The sequence below is a fragment of the Ascaphus truei genome, chromosome 5 (assembly GCF_040206685.1).
Source record: "Ascaphus truei isolate aAscTru1 chromosome 5, aAscTru1.hap1, whole genome shotgun sequence".
In the NCBI taxonomy this organism is placed as follows: Eukaryota; Metazoa; Chordata; class Amphibia; order Anura; family Ascaphidae; genus Ascaphus; species Ascaphus truei.
In genome coordinates, this window is record NC_134487.1 from 191,862,110 (window position 1) to 191,881,563 (window position 19,454).

Below are 19,454 nucleotides of genomic sequence, written 5' to 3' on the forward strand. Positions count from 1 at the left end.
TGGTAGCCAAATTCCCGAGTTCCAGTCAAGATTCGTCTATTCTGAGAAACTCATCAGTCATCCATGCATTTGAAACGGTTTATTTGGGGCATGGTTGGCTTGTGGGGGAGTACATCTAATATCATTAAGCGTTAATATCATGTTTGTTTCATGTGTATGTCTTTTAGACAGAATATTCAGATTACTTGGATATATATTCTTTTGGTTATAATCAGATCTATATTAATTATTAGTTTCACCTACATGTTGGAATGTGTCAAATAGTTGTTCACATACAAATTTACATGTGAATATAGTATTTCACATATATAAAGACGCACCTTTTTAACACAATACAGCTGGTATGTCATCAAGACTATTCTGCATAGTTGTAGTGAACATAGATAACATTCAATCATGCCAATTATGAATGTATATATTATGGATGTGTAATTTGCCACACTTACTTACATGCTGCAAGAATGCATCAAACACAAAACTCTAGATGTTGGATGCGCCTGTCCTATATGTATAAACACCTCACATTTAATCATACATAGTTCTTGTGAAGCTCTTGAATGTTTGAGGCCAATAACAAGACATATCTGTGTACATAATTACATTGTCAAATGTGTAAATCATTTTTATTTCAATGTATTATAGGTGATTCAGGATATGGGATTCGACCGTGGCTCCTAAACCCTACTGGCTAACCCTCAATCCCCTGCAGAGGAGTGATATAATGTGGCACACATATCCACTCAAGCGATTATTTAGCGGACATTTGGACTGTTGAAAAGTCGGTTCAGATGTCTGGATAGGTCTGTTGGTGCCTTACAGTACAAGCCTGAAAAGGTTTGTGACATAGTAATATGTTGCTGCATTCTGCACAATATTGCACTGTGTCACAACCTTCCAGGCAACATACGGGAGGAGGACCATCCTGTCCAAGCTGCAGGGGATCATGAGCAGAAAGCCAGTGGGGTGGAGACATGGCGCAATGTCATCGAAACATATTTCTCAGGTAAGCTGCAAGTAATGTTTTCATATAAATGTATACTGCCGTTAATGTTCTTTTAATTTAAATGTACTAATATTTTCTCATTATGGAATAGTGCAGTCTGCACACATCTTGGGTTTACAACCTATGCTGAGCATACGTGCCCATCTGACTATGATATGTGAAGCTCACAAACATTTGTTATAACCATGTCAATAAATATGAATCATGTGTGCATGAGGGATCAATGTAGTACATGTACAAACTAAATAATGTTTTTTTTTTGTGTATGCATGAAATTAATGTGATATTGATGTCATCTGCTAAATATTTCACACTTCATATGTGAAGTCAGCTTACGTACTGTAAGTGAGGTACATAAAACTATATTATCGTGTGAACAAAATTATTGATTACACTCTACATTTTAACATATTTAAATATGTACGTCTATTTACTATATAGTCTAAAGAACTGTGAATTAATCATATTGAATTTCATTCACAAGAACAAATGCAGGTATTCTTGGTGACCACAAAGGACATGCAACTAAATATTGAAGATATGCTGATGAACACGGACATACACAGAAACACGTATTGTTGTAACACTATAAATATATAAACTGGAGTACTTTTAATGTAGTAGCGTGGCTCCAGTCCTGTTTGCTCTGTGGACCGTGGTCTTTGGGTGGAGGGGCGCACTGTGTCGAATTGGTATATTCGACATTGGCGAACGCGCAGGCGTGAGCAGTAAGCCCCGCGAAAATCTGTTGTGTGTATTTTAATTGTAGTGAAAGTGTACATATGAAGCTTAATTATATTTTTTTCAATGTTTACAAAATACATTTGAAGTAAAAAAAATGGCTTAAAAAAGGTTTTACAGATACTGTCATGACATTTGCTCAGTAACACACTCCATGTCTCCTTAAGCTGTATTGTCAATTAGCATAACACAGACAATTATAGGAGCTGTATGTAGTATTAATTCTGAATATACCTCAAATTTGGAGAATCTAATTGTACATACTTGTGCACTACATTCTTTTTCTGTTGCTCTCCCCCTTACACGCACTGTATGTAATAGAATGTTAGTGTATTTGTTCAATTACAGAAGTACAAAAAAAAACCATAGTGAACATTTTGACAGCCATTACTGCCCTTGTTTGTCCAATACAAATTTGAACAACATGTATTCCCTGTTACTATATTTATGAAAGGACATTTTTTCCAGGCCAGATATTACAATTAGACAAAAAATGTTTGTTTATAATAAATGTTTCATGTGTATGTATTAGCCAATAATAACAACAACAACAAACCGAATGAAGTTTAATTTTTTTAATTCATTTTGACGCAGGAAACTGTGCGACCTAGTCAATGGGCGTGTGCTTTGTGCATCTTGGGTACGTCGTCTACCTCGTCCACAAACATTTGCTATTATTGGACGCACAATTGCTTTTTCTGGTGCTGTTGGCAGTGGAATGATTACAAGTGGGTGTGCCAATGGTTCTGGAGCCACTGGAGGGATTACAGGTGTCTGTGCCAGTGCTTGAGCCACTGCAGTGATGACACATGTCTGTGCCAATGTTGCTTGAGCCACTGGAATGATGACAGAAGGTCATGCAAGATGTCCAGGTATTGCAATTAAAACACAGGACCAATTAACCGGTAGGGTATTTAAGAGACTTTTAGAGATGAGTGAACATTGCCGAACCTGACAAAGTATCGCGAGATACGAAACGCGTTGTTCGGGCAAAGTTCACTCTTTGGACTCCAGCAGGCTTCCGTAGGACTCCGTCACCACTATTCTCCAGCTCTGCACACCGGACGCGTTACGCAGAGGAGCTTTTAGCGTGACGCAGCCCGGAGCAGAAAGGAGCACCGATGTTTGTTTTATATGCGAGTGCATTGTAGCATTTATTTTGTGTGTAATAAATCCTGTGTTTTAATTGCAATACCTGGACATCTTGCATTCCTATGGGTACCTGACACACCACGAGGGTCCCAGTATACAGAGAGACGAGGCTACCAGATCCTGGGTAACAGACACCTTTATATGAACAGACTCACGCATGGCCGTGTGAGTTTAGATATTTATTAATATTCTTTTCCCTTCACAGTGTTGACATCACAGCACACTGGGGCATGCAGTGTTGTTTGTCTGGCACCCACCCCTGTGCATCCACATGTCAGTGGTTTTAGATTGCATGTTCCACCCCAGCATTACTGTGTGGGCAGTTTTGCATGTTCCACTCTAGCTATTCAGCTATTTCGGGTTGATTCCATCTTGTATTTCTGATTGTGTTTCCCTTGGGCTCCCCTATTTCTTTTCCATATACCATTCAAGGACCGTGGGACGAGTCTCTCTGGATTGAGCTGCACTATTCATCATTGGGCCAGTATTGTTTTTATACATTTATTCGTTTTATATATTTCTTCGGCCCACCACACGCTTATTGTGAGTCACATTGGAGCGCCCTAGTCTTTTTCCCTATCGCACCACCAGTCACACCACCAGTCACCCACCATCACCATTTCCTCGTTTTCAGAGTGACGATAATCACGCCGACAGCTTCTCGCCATTTTTGCAAATGTTGCTATCATTGGTATTCGGGGCTCTCTGCATACCGTGATAGCAACGCTAAAAAAAATGGCAATTTAAAAACCATGGTGTTTTTTTTCAGAGCTTAGTGCACAGGCCCCCAAGTCGGCAATCAAAAGAAAGATGAGAGGATGAAACCAGAAAATGTGTTGGAGCTACATGGAGACGAGAGACTTTCAACGGCAGTACCTGGAAGATCATTGGGGAGGCCTTCATCCAGCAGTGGGTCAACAAGGACTGAAGATGATCAAGCACACGTACATGGCACAGATAAGCATTATACATCAGTTTATTTATTCAAAGTAAAATAATTTATAAAGAGGTGCTTGATATGAGGTGCAGTGCATAGCATCATAGTGAGGCTTTGGGTGTGCACGTCACATGCTGTTAAAGGGTACGTCCCCAAATAAACCCTGCGCTGCCAGAGCAGCAAAGCAATGAGCTGTAAGCTCTGCATAGGAAATAAACATGTATTTTTTTTTAACACATCCTGTTACTTGCCCGTTTTTCATTCTAATCCCAAACCTTGCTGTCAAACTCTCCAATGGTTCTCAACCCCAGAGAGATATCCAGATTAGATTATTTTTGCGGGGCCTATTAAATATGGCCGCTGTTGAGAATTCCGCTGAGAAATGCCCTGTGTTGCACAGCCCAGTTTTGAAAAGTCCGCAGCATTCTGACCTCATTTAGTGCTGATCCTTTAATGAGAACAATGTGTGTTGTAAAGTGTCTGGGGTTTGTCTTTGGATTATTTTAAAGTTCAGCTTTTGGGGAAAAATATAAAAACTTATAGACATTCTATGCTATGATAACAAGCATTAGACATGATAGAGACTGTGTTACGTGGCTCAGTACTTATATCGCCAATTCGATATATCTTTCCTTATAAGGACTGGGGATTTCAGTTACCAAACTGTAGGGAAGCCATTATATGGCTGAGTGCTTCTCCTAAAACATATGTAGGACAGCACCTTTAACCCCATTCACTGCCTGAGACCAGCAAAGCTCATCAAAAGGGGTTAAATAGGAATGACTCAGAAGGCATTGTGTGGGTACGTGCTTTGGCTCCGATACTCATCCAGTATAGAAGCACTGGTTTAATGGTTAAAGCAGGTGTCCTGCTTCTTCTGAAATCCGGTCAGATTCGCGCATGTTCTCGTATCCAGTCCACATATCTGGTAACCCGCGTATACACTCCAGGGGTGTCCTTCTGCCCACATCCCACCCCCCAGCTGATAATGCCGAGTAAGTGCATGCGCTCCTCATGCATACAGATGAGGGGACCACCGGAGTCACCCTGCGGGGGACAAGAGAAAAGAGACCAAGTGAAAATCATAAGCATTTCTCCTATTTCTCCATATAAAACTGCTCCTATCGCTTTATATACAGTAACCCCTCCCTATAACGCCTCCTATTGCTCCATATAACCCTCCCAATAACTCCTCCTATTGCTCCATAACCACTTCCTATTACTCTAAATAACCCCTATCCCTCTATATAACCTCTCCCTATAACTCCTCCAATTGCTTCATATAACTGTGATGGTGAAGGGGTAACCAGGCCATCAATAAAGGTATTATGCCCGGCTTGTTACCTCTGAGCGCTGTTTCAGGTTTTAGAGTGTCAGCTCTTCAACCTGGGTATTGTACCTGTAATGAATGTAATTGTATGGCAATAAAGAATGTGTGTGTTTTACCTTTCCAGGTGTGCTAACCAGTGGAGATTCTCAGGCTATGAGTTTCAAGGAGGGTTTTGCGGTCAAACTGTTGTCAGATTGTGTCTAGGTAGCAGGGGTCCAGATTTGCTGGCTACTCCAAAAATGTGAGAAAGATATCAGAGCATATTGTGCTCTAGGAAACCGGTGCTCAAGAGTCACTCACAGATAAGAAAATAAGGCAGAAGTTCCGCTGCATAGTAAGAGAACACCCATCAATGGGTAACATTACTCACGACTTGGCAAATGGGCTGCTGGAGAGGGGGGGAGTGTCTGGTATAGCAAATAATTGTTGCAAGCCTTACATCAGGGAGTAATCCTCGACTAGCACATCTCTCACGGCACTGTTGATGTCGAGTGTGGTGTCCACGCCTCCCGCGTTGCTAAACTCAGCTCTGTAGCGGCTCTCACAACTCTGCGTCACAGCCAGAAGTATTCAGCGTCAGAACCCTCAGACCTCTCTGCCCAAGCTGCATGATGTAATCGCTCTCAATGGATGAAGTAAAAGGTATGGTGGCTTGTAGTTGCCAAATAAACACAGCATAGTGGATCCTCTGCTTGGCGTGCTCCCTGGTATCTGCATGCAGTATGTGAACAACTCCCCAACAGGGGACAAACTGGTGCACAGCGAAGGGATGAATGAATAATCAGAGGGATTTATTTAGATAAAAAACATGGACAAAGAAAGCACTGATACAGTCACTCTAACATGTTTCACACGCAGGGTGCTTTATCAAGCTCTTTGATAAAGCACCCTGCGTGTGAAACATGTTAGAGTGACTGTATCAGTGCTTTCTTTGTCCATGTTTTTTATCTAAATAAATCCCTCCGATTATTCATTCATCCCTTCGCTGTGCACCGGTTTGTCCCCTGCTGGGGAGTTGTTCACATACTCCAAAAATGTATCAGGTTATATTCCCGGGGATATATAGACACATCACTCCGATCAAAATCCTCCCTTGAAAACAGTTACGCAACTCACCACCAGGCTTCCCTGCTTCAGCACAGACCAAAAAGGTAAAAGGGGGCCTAGGGATTTGTGTATCCCGGGTACAGTCAAGGGTCCCTGGGTTGGTAAGGGGTCCCCAGTATATGCCCAGGTACCCAAGATTAGTATAGAGATTCTGGGGGGTTTCTCCAACTCTATATTACGTTGCCAGAAGTTTTATGAAACCTAAGTCAGAGGTTCAGTAAAAGAAAGAGATACAGCCCTTGGTTCTAAAGAAAATTAGGTTTCCTTAAGGGAAGGAACTACAGCTCTGGGATTGCAGCTAAGCATCTTTTCATTTCACTTCAGGACTTAAAAGAAAAATGGGAAATATTTTTTCTGTTTCATAAAATGTTTAATAGCCAATGTGGCTATAAGGTTTTTACAGTCTAACTCAGGTTTACAGTGTATGAGGGATATGGCTAGTGGGAATAAAAGTACATAGTCCCATTCTACCCCTCATAGCCCAAAAGACTTAGAAAAAGTAAAAAGTGTAAAAGTATATTTTTATTAAACTGAGATGTTTGTAATAAATTATAATTATAAGCTGGGACTTTAAAAGATGGTTCTCCGAGGGGGGCTAGTGGGCTACCAATTTGTGGTGTCACTAAGTCTGCCCTAGGTCCGTACTTCAAAGTCACAGATGCTGCCAGAGGTATTAAAGCCATTTGTGCAGGATGGTTAGGGGGAGTACCCTCGTCCAGGAAAAAATGTAAGCCATCGCGGCCAGCATTTGCCTCCCCAGACTTGGAGGCATCTAACCCAGCGGGTGGCTTCTGAATAACAAGTAGCTAGGGTGACAAACTCACGCATGCCCTCGTTGCATTCAGAAGAACCGCTTGCCCGACTTTGGAAGACTGGCAGCCCTCTGATTGGCTGGTTGTAAAGTTCCCTGGCTCGGATTGGTTGTAGTATTTCATGAATGAATCTGAAATACTATAAGAAACCCAGCAGCCAATCCGGTCCTCAGATTCGAAGTTCCAAAACAGCAGCGGTAAATTCAAAGATGCTCTGTGAGAGATGTCAGTGAGCCAGGTTCGGAAATGTCAAGGCGAGAATTTTTGTAAGTCCCACTTTTCGGGGCCAAGTTCTCAGAATACTTTGTAGCTGTTGTGGCTGGAACTGCAGGCTGCAAAAAGTACCAGGACGTTTGGTACTCGCTCCCGGTCATGGAATTTCAGTACTTCCAGAGTGGAAAGAGCGGTGGCATCAGGAACTGCATGCCAATTTCAGTTCCAGGACTTTTCGGGCTTAGTCCCGGTCATCATAAAGACTTTGTTCTCTGTGCTATTTCAACTAGGAAAGGTTAGTTTTGTAGCCCAGACCCCCAGTAAGTGTGTTTTCTCTTGTTTATTGTAATTCAATGTGTGTACGTCTGTTTCAATGGAATAAATGACAATTTGTTTTACTTCTTGGTTTTGCTCAGTGATATGATCCCGGTATAAAAGTGTAAATACCTGGTCTCCCGTCACAGGCTATATATTTACTGGTGGCAGCGGTGGGATCATTGTGCCTATGTTTTAAAATCTTGCGGGGTCTTATAACATAGAGGGAGACTTGAAGATTATGAGCTCCCAACCAAGTGGTAATGTACACACGTTTTACAAAGCAGGGAAAGCACAGGTTCTCATGGTCACTTAGTTTAGTGCCATCAGGCGAACATGGACAAACGGTCAGGTCGGTACCGGTCATCGGACCGAGCCAAGATTGTTGCTTGGTGTGAGAGCTACAGATTACCGACGGTCGGTCGGTCGGTCAAAGTCTTTGCTTGAGGAGGACTTTGAAGCTCATTAAGCAAGCATTGCTTCACCAGAGTGGGACATATCCTCAGCTGCATGGGGAGGGAACGGGCATCAACATGGATCTTGTTGGGGGACTGGTTTTAGGGAGTGCGGCCGTGGTAGCACCAGTGACTAACGGACTCTCCACACCTGGACCCGCCACACTCCTTGCTTCATGGGGAGAATGGGCTACCCTGGACGAAAGGGTCCGGCTGCTTGCAGCCGCACAAGGGACATCAGACCCGCACTCCCACCTTGTTAACAGGGAGCAAGCCACCCCCCAAGTGGACCACCACAGCTTTGGCAAATTCGTTGACGGCACAGACAAGATTGACAGGTTTCTAAAGAACTTTGAAACCCAATGTCACCGGTACCGGGTGCCAGAACGGGACTGGGTTTTGCGTTTAAACCCGTTATTGTCCGGCGCGGCCAAGGAGACGCTTGGTTCCTCCCGCCAAAGATGGCAATGACTATGGACACGTGAAAGCCATGTTGCTAACACAGTATGCCCTCACCCCAGAAGCTTGCAGAGGCATGTTAGGATGGAGGAGAGATGCCACCGGCAATCCTACGTGCGGTTTGTGTCCCGAATGGCACTGCATGGAACACTGTGGGTGGAGGGATATGGTGCTACCAAGTACCACTCGTTACTGGACTTAATGTTTAGAGAACAGTTATTGCAGCACTGCTCCTCGAACGTGAGGGAGTGGGTCTTTGACCGTAAACCAATGACCTATGTGGACACTGCTAAAATGGCTGACGAGTTTGTCACCAGTCGGGCAGTGATGCGCAAGAAAGGGGCTACCCAGGACACAGCCACTCCGGCCAAGAGAGCCAAAGGCATGCCTCAGTGGAAAAGCAAGGCTGCAGCAGATGGAAGTGCATCCAAAGCTGCAGAATTCAGACACGATAGGAGGTGCTACCAGTGCAATAAAACTGGACGCAAGCCAGACTGTCTGTACCGTCCAAGGTCTGGTGGACCCCATCAGGGGCAAAGTTCTCCAGCTGCAAGGCCGGTCACTGGTGTGCAACTGGCACACACAGAGGAGCCAGGTACAGCCATCCAGCCCGTCCAGCGAGAGGCGCCGACATAGGATCCTGCACCTACAGCCTGTGGACCAGCAGTGGAGACGGAGGAACATCAGATTGCACCAGTCGGGTTGCAGTCCAATAATGTCCGACAAAAACATTTGCGTACAGTGACCATTGGAGATCGCCAAGCAGCCAGCTTGCTCGACTCCGGTGCAACTGTTACCCTGGTCCGACCAGATATGGTCTGGCCAGAGGATCTGCTCCCGGGCACAGGGATGCAGGTAACCATGCCGGATCGTGGTCCATTCAAGTTGCCCGGGTATTCCTGGATTGGGGTGCTGAACATGGCATGAGGGAGGTGGGGGTATTTCCTGGGTTAGATGTTGAGGTTCTCCTTGGTAATGACCTGGGGCATGTTATATGCATGTTTACGGCAGAACTAGCTCCTGTTGCAGCGATTACTAGGAGTCAGAGCTCAGGAGTTGCACCTTAGGATGTCGCATACCCCTGCATTTGGGACCAACAGTTCCATGGGTCTCTGAGGAGACCAGGCAGGTAAGCCAGACAAGGTCACAACAGTGTGCTGACTTACCTTCCCCTTTACATGTTCCTGTTTCCCCCAACTTAGAGACTAAGGGTGGATGGCCAGAATTAAGGACACAGTTTAGGGATGCGGTGAGGTCTGATCCCAGCTTGGAGAGCATAAGACTCCGGGCGTCCAAGAGTGTCTCGGACTGCGGTTCAGACCGGTACTTATGGCACCATGGGCTCTTGTATAGAGAGCAGGGTTCTACAGGTCTAGATAGGGTTTGGACTGGTAGAAGACAGTTAGTGGTACCGAGTGCATATAGGCAGCAACTATTACAGGTAGCCCACTCTATACCATAAGCTGGGCATCAGGGGGTCACTCGTATGGCTGTGTAACATCAAAAGAGTCACATCTTAAGTGTCATATCTAAAGTGTATACAAGAGTTCATTTTCGAGTGAATCATCTCTGGAAGTTTTCTTTCTTTATCTTTAATCATAGATGCATTCTGAATATCTCAACTAATATACAGATTCATTTCGTCAAACAGGTATGTGTCTGTATGCTGTCTCCAATCAATTGAGAGAATTGATAATCTAATTAACTATTTGGTGTGTCTGATTTGATTAGGCAAACTCACCCCTAAGTATTAGTCAAATGCATGTGATTAGGGTAATTAAGTCAGTGTGACTTGGCTGTGAGCCATATGGCTGTGTAACATCAAAAGAGTCACATCTTAAGTGTCATATCTAAAGTGTCTACAAGAGTTCATTTTGGAGGTGAAGATTGGAGGAAGATCTGGACTCTGCATTACAACTTTGCCACTGTGAGACATTCTCTTTTAACATCTATGATTATTTGTTCATTTTTTATCCCCCAGTACCTGTGAAGTCTCTCCTCCTGCATCTTACTATGCCCTCCCTACTGCTTTTTCTGGTTACTGTTTCCTCACTCCTTTGTGAATGTCTCTGTTCTCTCCAACTTCCCCACTCCCCACTGCACCATTATTTATACACCCCTCTCCCAACAACTTCTATACCCCTCAATAAAAAATACCCACACAAATCCTCTATTCACACCCTCTATCTACTCCTTCCTGCTGCTGTGGATCTCCCCATAGCCTGAAGTCAGACATACACACCTGATCTCACTCATGCGTCCCTGCCATCTCTTCCCCTGTAAATAGTGTTAACCTTTTCATTTAATACTGACCAGCCTTAAATCTCACCCCACAAATCAAGTATCCCAATAGCCTGCACTCATGGCTATTGTCCCACACCCACAGTCACTCCTACCACACATTGTGACCAAGCACTGCCATCTACAGCACTTACTCCCTCACCTACTGTATCTGTAAGTTTCCCATTAAACCTCTTAGATTGTAAGCTCTTCGGGGCAGAGATTTCCTTTCCTATAGTCTCATTTTGCTACACTTATTGTATGATTATAATTCCCTGTATTGTATTCTTTGTGAAGCGCTGAGTACACTTTTGGCGCTATATAAATAAAGACATACAATACTCGGACGAGAGCCCGGCTGTTGCAGCGTTACTACTGGCCAGGGCATAAGGGGCCGTGGCAAAGTTCTGCCTCGCCTGTGATGCCTGCCAGCGAGTGGGTAAGGCGAGTGATCATGTGAAGGCACCCCTGAACCCACTACCGGTAATTGGGGAACCTTTCCAGAGGGTAGCTATGGACATAGTGGGACCCCTCATGATCCTCAGTTTCTCGGCAAGCGTTACATACTCATGGTGGTGGACTTTGCCACCAGATACCCTGAGGCTGTAGCACTTTCCACCGTTGATGCTAGGGCAGTAGCAAAGGCAATGTTAGTCATCTTCCTAGAGTGCGTTTCCCTAGTGAGATTCTAACCGATCAAGGGTCACAATTCATGAGTGAATTGTTACAGTGTCTCTGGGATGCATGCGGGGTGAAGCACCAGTGCCCGACCCCTTGCCACCCCCAGACAAACGGGTTATGTGAGAGGTTCAATGGTACCCTGAAGCAGATGCTTAGAGCATTTATAGAGGCTGAAGGAAAAGATTGGGAGATTTATTTGCAGCACTAGCTATTTGCCTACAGCGAGGTACCGCAAGAATCTACCGGGTTCTCTCCCTTTGAGCTGCTACATGGTTGCGGGGTACAGGGACCTCCTGACATTCCGTGTGGGATGGGAAGGGGAGAATACCAATACGGATGCATCTGTGCTTCAATATTTGGTAGATCTCAGGGACCGGTTAGAAATGCTTATGGGGTTGGCAGAGGACAATCTCAGGGCAGCTCACACCAAGCAGAAGACTTGGTATGATCAAAATGTCCGTAGCTGATCATTCATCCCAGGAGAGCAGGTACTTGTTCTGAAGCCCACTCGGCAGAACAAATTAATGAAAGATGAATGCGTGCAACTACATTGTACAGTTAGATGGAGAGACATGTAGAAATAGGACTTATCATATTAATATGCTTAAGGAATATTTTACCCAGGGTGTGGCATCAGTGTTGGCTATCTGTAGCCCAAAAATGGGGGACCCGGTGAGCAATGCTCTGCCTGACCTTCTAGGTGAATATAGGCAGGGGGGCACTGTAGAGCAGGTGGAGATAGGGTCTCAGCTCAGTCTACAGCAGAGGGTGCAAGCAGGGGTTAGACCTCTGAATACGCATGCTTACAGAGTATCAGCAGAGGTGAAGAGTAGCATAGAGGAGGTAGAAGAGATGCTGGCTCTAGGGGTAATTGCACCATCTCAGAGCCCTTGGGCTTGTCCGGTTCTGGTACTCAAGAAGGACGGAACCACTTGGTTCTGTGTGGACTACTGGCAGGTCAACGCTGAGACGGTGTCAGATACTTATCCCGTGCCGCATGGATGAGCTGTTAGATGAGCTTGCGGGAGCAATGTTTCTGACCACCATGGATTTGTCCAAAGGCTATTGGCAAATCCCTCTGACCCAGGAGGCTAGGGAGAAGTCAGCATTTATCACTCCAAGCGGTCTCTATGAATTTCTTGTGATGCCATTTGGGATGAAGAATCCCCCGGCTACTTTCCAACACCTGGTCAATAGGTTACTGGAAGGGATGCAAAGTTTTGCAAGGGCATAACTGGATGACATTGCTTTGTTCAGTAACTCGTGGGACTCACATTTAGTGCATGTAGCTGCGGTGCTGACAAGGATCAGAGAAGCAGGATTGACACTGAAGCCTGCCAAGTGTCTAGTGGATATGGCGGAAGTGTTGTATCTGGGGCACAGAGTGTGTGGAGGGCACCTTAAGCCAGAACCAGCTAAGGTGGAAGCTATAGTGCAGTGGCCGGTACCTAGGAACATAAAGCAGGTCATTACTTTTTTAATCCCCGCAGGGTACTATAGGAAGTTTGTCCCTCAGTATAGTGCCATTGCAAAACCCCTGACTGACTTAACACAGAAGCGACTCCCAGTTCTGGTAGCCTGGTCTCCTGCCTGTGAAAAAGCTTTTACATTGAAGACAGCACTGGCTAGTGCTCTGATTCTGGCTGCACCAGATTATGCCAAGAAATTCCTGGTACAGACCGATGCCTCCGACTACGGTATCGGTGCTATACTCAGCCAAGTAGGGGAGGAGGGGGTGAACATCCTGTGGTGAATCTAAGCAGGAAACTTTTACCCCGCGAAGTGGCTTATGCCACTATTGAAAAAGAGTGCCTGGCTATTGTTTGGGCTCTGCGGACACTGCAGCCCTATTTGTATGGCAGGGCATTTACTGTTATCACAGACCAAAATCCATTAAGTTGGCTACAACGGGTGTCGGGTGAGAATGGCAAATTGCTCCACTGGTGTCTTGCACTGCAAGAATTTGATTTCTCCATCCAGCACAAGAAAGGCAGCGAGCATGCAAACGCTGATGGACTTTCCCGACAAAACATTCCTTGCGAGCCAAAAGCCTCAAGAGGTGTCAGGCTAGTCGAACTGCCGGACGTGGCGTCTGCAACCGAGCCTTCATCTTGAGGGGGAAGGTGTAACCGTGAAGGGGTAACCAGGCCATCAATAAAAGGTATTATGCCCGGCTGGTTACCTCTGAGCCTTGTTTCAGGTTTTGGAGTGTCAGCTCTTCAACCTGGGTATTGTACCTGCAATTAATGTAATTGTATGGCAATAAAGAATTTGTGTTTTACCTTTCCAGGAGTGCTAACCAGTGGAGTTTCTCAGGCTATGAGTTTCAAGGGGGGGTTTGCGGTCAAACTGTTGTCTGATTGTGTCTAGGTAGCAGGGGTCCAGAGTTGCTGGCCACCCCAAAAATGTATCAGGTCAGATTCCCGGGGACATATAGACACATCACTCCTGTCAAAATCCTCCCTTGAAAACAGTTACACGACTCACCGCCAGGTTTCCCTGCTTCAGCACAGACCAAAAAGGTAAAAGGGGGCCTAGGGATTTGTGTATCCCGGGTACAGTGAAGGGTCCCTGGGTTGGTAAGTTGTCCCCAGTATATGCCCAGGTACCCAAGATTAGTATACAGATTCTGGGGGTTTCTCCAACTCTATATTACGTTGCCAGAAGTTTTATGAAACCTAAGTTAGAGGTTCAGAAAAAAAAAAGCGATACAGCCCTGGGAGTGTGCCTAAGCGTTTTTTGGTTCTAAAGAAAATGAGGTTTCCTTAAGGGAAAGAGCTACAGCTCTGGGATTGCAGCTAAGCATCTTTTCATTTCACTTCAGGACTTAGAAGAAAAATGGGAAATATTTTTTATGTTTCATAAAATGTTTACTAGCCAATGTGGCTATAGGTTTTTACAGTCTAACTCAGGTTTACAGTGTATGAGGGATATGGCTAGTGGGAATAAAAGTCCCAATCTACCCCTCATAGCCAAAAAGACTTAGAAAAAGTAAAAAGTGTATTTTTATTAAACTGAGATGTTTGTAATGCATTATATTTATAAGCTGGGACTTTCAAGGACGGTTCTCCGAGTGGGGCTAGTGGGCTACCAATGTGTGGTGCCACTTAAGTCTGCCCTAGGTCCTTACTACAAGGTCTAAGATGCTGCCAGAGGTGTTAAAGCCATTTGTGCAGGATGGTTAGGGGGAGTACCCACGTCCGGGAAAAAATGCCAGCCATCGCGGTCAGGATTTGCCTTCCCAGACTTGGAGGCACCTTACCCAGCGCGTGGCTTCTGAATAACAAGTGGCTAGGGTGACAAACTCACGCATGCCCTTGTTACATTCAGAAGAACCGCTTGCCCGGCTTTGGAAGACTGGCAGCCCTCTGATTGGCTGGTTGTAAAGTTCCCAGGCTGGGATTGGTTGTAGTATTTCATGAATGAATCTGAAATACTATAAGAAACCCAGCAGCCAATCCGGTCCTCAGATTCTAAGCGCCAAAACAGCAGCGGTAAATTCAAAGATGCTCTGTGAGAGATGTCAGTGAGCCGGATTCAGAAATTTCAAGGCGAGAATTTTTCTAAGTCCCACTTTTTTGGGCCAAGTTCTCAGAATACTTCATAGCGGTCGCGGCTGGAATTGCATGACGAAAAGAGTACCATGATGTTTGGTACTCGCTCCCAGACAAGGGATTTCAGCACCTCCAGAGTGGGAACAGCGGTGGCGTCAGGAACTGCATGCTGATTTCAGTTCCAGGACTTTGAGCTTAGTCCCGGTCATCTGACTTTGTAAAGACTTTGTTCTCTGTGCTGTTTCAACTAGGAAAGATTTGAACCCCAGCCCCCCCCCCCCCCCAGTAAGTGTGTTTTCTATTGTTTAGTGTAAATCACTGTGTGTACGTCTGTTTCAATGGAATAAATGACAATTTGTTTTACTTCTTGGTTTTGCTCAGAAATATGATCCCAGTATAAAAGTGTAAATGCCTGCTCACCCGTGACAATAACCCCTACCTATAACTCATCCCATTGCTCCATATAACCCCTCCCATCTAAGGGGACCACCGCAGTCACCTTGCAGGGGACAAGAGAAAAAAGACGAGGTGACAATCATAAGCATTTCTTATATGACCGCTCCCTATAACTCCTATTGCTCTATATAACTACAACCTGTAATTCCTGTGGGGTTACCTTGCAGGCATCATCCTGGTTCCGGGTGTCACCCGCACACAGCATATTTGGGGTCACCGTCTGGTTAGAGAGACGCTCACTGGTGCAGAAGCTGTCGGGGTACAGTCTGACGTGACCCTCCTTCAGCTGATCGGAGTAGAAAGGGGAGACTGCGGAGAGACACACTTATTACATATTGGGAGGTGTGGGGTGAATCACAGTAAATGATGCTGTAATATCCATTGGAGAATATGGAAGTTAATACATTGTTAACGGTTTTACCCCCTTCTCATTGTATTGTCAAGAGGTAGGTGGAGAAAAGTAAGAGAGTGGGAGAGAGGTAGAAGGAGTTTAAAAAGAAGGTACTGGGGAAGTGTAAGGACAGCAGGAGAGGTATGGGGAAAGTATAGGAAAAGGAACTGAGGTATAAGTGTCAGGGAAGTTCTGGCTCCCAACTTGGAGTTCTGCCTGTCTGCCACCAGGACTGCTGTTGTCTGCTACTGATTTCTGCAGAGACCTTTCTGAGGACTCTAACTATTTAGAACCTGTGCCTTAGCCAGGACTTTATAAGACCTCTGCTTCCTGTTTATTGTGATTCTTCCCTAAAAACAAGGTCACTGCTTCTGCTGTTGCTGGGTGCCAGACCCTTTCGGACCTCACTTCACTTGCCTCTCTTCAGCCTGACCTTCTGCCTGTTTACTGACCATTGCTACCTGCTTGCCGCCGGCCCCAACCTCGGTTTTGTTCCTGACCATCCTTTGCTTATCGCAAGCCCTGACCTCTGCCTGTTTCCTAACTATCGCTACCCACCTACCAGCCTATCACAGCCACTGGACTCCAGCCCTGCAGCCGCTCCCCTTGACAATAAAGGCAGTAGTACAGGTATTTAGACATTAGGGAAAGTAAAAGGGACAGTATGGGGTATCTCCTCACATTCCTCATGCTTCCCATATCCGGACACCTCGCACTCTGTCCAGTCTGGCAGGGTCAGTCCTGGCTCCGGGATGCACACAGGCCGGGTGCTTTCTGTCTCCACCGCACAAGAGCGAAGCTTTAGGAGAGCTGGAGGTGGAGGAGAGAGGGTTGGAAGGGTTACTAAAGGGGCAAGAGGAGACTGTGAGGGGAGGAGATGACGCCCCATAGAAAGTGGATGCCAAGGGGGAATGAGTCCCTAAAGGGGGAGATAGGGAGGGGAGGGATTGATACAAGTCTTCTAGGGTGAAAGGGAGGGGTGAGATAAGAGAAAGGGGTGTGGTAGAGAGGGAGGAGGAATGGTACAGTAGAAGGAGAGGAGTAATGATACAGTAGAGGGGGAGAAAGAGTAGGAGAAGTCATGAGGGAAGTATGATGGGGGACATGTTAGAAAGGAGATGCAGTCAAAAGAGGGGCAAGGGGGAAAGTTAGAAGAAGTTGCAATGGGGCAGAAGCCAAAGAGGATCCTTGAGGGAAGATAAGTAATGGGGGGGGGGAGACATGTCACTAGATGGCACCAGGGTAGAGGTAGGGGAGAGGATATGATAGAGGGGGAGGGAAAGAGCCAGAAGGAGATGAGATGGGTCACAAGGGGGTTTTGAGGTGGTATACAGAACAAGGCGGGGAGGAAGAGTGAGGGACGCAGGGTTTTCAGGCCCTTACCGATGTCATTGTCAAAGGTCTTGGGGTCAAATCGTGGGTGCACATAGTATCGTTCCACCAACAACTTCTGCTCCTCCTGCCCAGGTACAACCCTGAGTGTCCGACCCAAAATAACACGGAGCCGATAGGATGGGAACCTGGGGTGGTTGTGATAGAGTATGACAATGAGTGATGCAGTGTGATGGACAACATTTTATGCCGCTCCATTTTTTTATTTCGTACATCAGCAAGTGAATTACTGACTATGCAATTGCTCTATACCTATTCCATCAGGGTCCATGTACTTTTAGAAAGGGGGGGGGATGGGTGTTATAGTCAAGTGATATTTTGTATAGTGTTTTGTATTGTATATGTTGTATGGGATGAAATAATGTTTATATTTTTGTAGTAACTTGTTACCATTCCAATATTTTCTTTTTATACAGTGTTTGTTACTGTGCAATAGAGTAATACAGTGTTTGTTACTGTGCGATAGAGTAATACAGTGTGTGTTACAATGTGTGACGTGTTGTTAATGAGAGAGAAAGATCTACTGCACTGGCCCGAAATATTATAGTTTGCATAAACCACATACCGCTGATAAGTGACCCTGGAGGGCTACTTTTCTGGGACTTCAATATTCTGGGAACCTTCCTTTGAGCAGCACATGCAAGTATTGCATATTTATATACATAAAGTGCTAGGATACTATCTTTTGAGCATTGATAATGAGTGATACAGTGTGTGTTACTTTGTATGATACAGTGTGATGAGAGTGAGTTACATTGTGTGATAATGAGTTAGTGTGTGTTACATTGTGTGATAATTAGTTCGTGTGTGTTACATTGTGTGATGTGTTGATGAGTGAAAGTCGGTTATAGTGTGATAAGGAGTTAAATGATACAGTGCAACATTGCACTGTAAGAGGGACATTGCCCTTGGAGGCTGTGTGACATTGCACGGTGACGCTGTGTGACATTGCCACTCACCTCTCAGTGAAGCAGTGTGCGGCAGACAGTACCCAGCAGGAGTGTATGAGCGTCCCCCCGCACAGGAAGTGCTCCCCCACTGAGCGCCTGGGAATAAGAAAGATGGCCGCCTGCCAGGGGTGTGATGTCACCTGTGCCTCCCGCCCTCCTAGCATCCGGAACTGAGCCATGGGGGGGCGGCGAGTGCCACAGGAGGCTGTGGAGAAAGAGAAGGTTACTCTGAAGTCTGTCCAACACTAAACCCCTTCACTACCGGAGACCAGCAGATCGTTGCTACATTAACACCTCCCCTGCTGTCTAAGGCCAGGGCCATGGTCAAAAAGACCGCGCTGAGAGGAAACATTATCCCTATCAGCACGGCTTTAGACGGCGCTTCCGCAGGCGTGCGGAATTGCAGCCGACATAAAAATAAAATTTTTCCCGCTGAGGGAAGCGCAGGGCCGGTCACGTGACTGCCAAAAGCCAATGGCAGTCCGTGACGTCGGCGCCGTGACTTGTTGCGCTAGCCCCGCCTCCTGCCCCGCCTCTTACCCCGCTCCCACCCGGCTCACAAGCGCACACGCTGACGCTCATGCAGGGACAAGAAAAATCTCCTGCTTGAGCGTCAGCACTGTGAATGCCACCATGTCCGAGGCCTAAAGGTTTCACTGTGTCACTTACAGCATCGGGGAACATCACAGAGCTCCCATGCTGTCTCTGTCCCTCTGGCTATGTGACACCACGGACGAGCATCATTATCTGGGTTCCTGCAGGAGAGAAAATAGCAGGCAGAAGAGCTGACACTTTAATACAGATTCAATACAGAGAGAAGAGCTGACACTAATACAGATACAATACAGGGAGAGAGGACTAATACATACACAATACAAGGAGAAGAGCTGACACTCTAATACAGATATAATATAGGGGGAAAGACTGGTCTGGAATGAATTACATGGCTGATTGTCTTCACTTTATAGCAGTTGCAGGATATTCGGTATGTTACTAATTGTAGTTGTAGATTTATCTATTTTACACAGTGCATGTTTAACACTATGGAATTATAAAGGGTAATAGTAGAGACGAGGGATAGAAAGGAGGCAGCCGTAGGCATATCTTTACGCCCTTCACCGTCTGTCCAGGGCTGCCACCTTTCTATCCCCTTTGTCTCTATTACTATCATATGTTGCTGGCCCAGAAGGTGTCAAAGCTCTGCCCAGTGCTGTCTCCTCTCTACC

At 45.7% G+C, this 19,454-nt stretch overlaps 1 protein-coding gene across 12 annotated transcripts in view; it reads right to left on the reverse strand.

Moving 5' to 3' along the window:
- Positions 1-2,304: 2,304 nt before the first annotated feature.
- PLAT (plasminogen activator, tissue type) overlaps positions 2,305-19,454 on the reverse strand; it is a 64,331-nt gene continuing 47,181 nt past the window's right edge. For 11 of the 12 annotated variants that reach the window (XM_075601526.1, XM_075601538.1, XM_075601530.1 and 8 more), the window contains 7 exons: positions 18,898-18,983; positions 18,238-18,433; positions 17,270-17,406; positions 16,568-16,696; positions 15,656-15,804; positions 5,603-5,712; positions 2,305-4,880 (listed from right to left, as the gene is read on the reverse strand). In XM_075601526.1, the coding sequence (XP_075457641.1) occupies positions 4,688-4,880; positions 5,603-5,712; positions 15,656-15,804; positions 16,568-16,696; positions 17,270-17,406; positions 18,238-18,433; positions 18,898-18,983 (1,000 nt within the window). In that variant the 3' untranslated portion in view covers positions 2,305-4,687. The remainder of the gene's footprint in view (positions 4,881-5,602; positions 5,713-15,655; positions 15,805-16,567; positions 16,697-17,269; positions 17,407-18,237; positions 18,434-18,897; positions 18,984-19,454) is intronic. The other variant, XM_075601529.1, reaches the window with a different exon arrangement.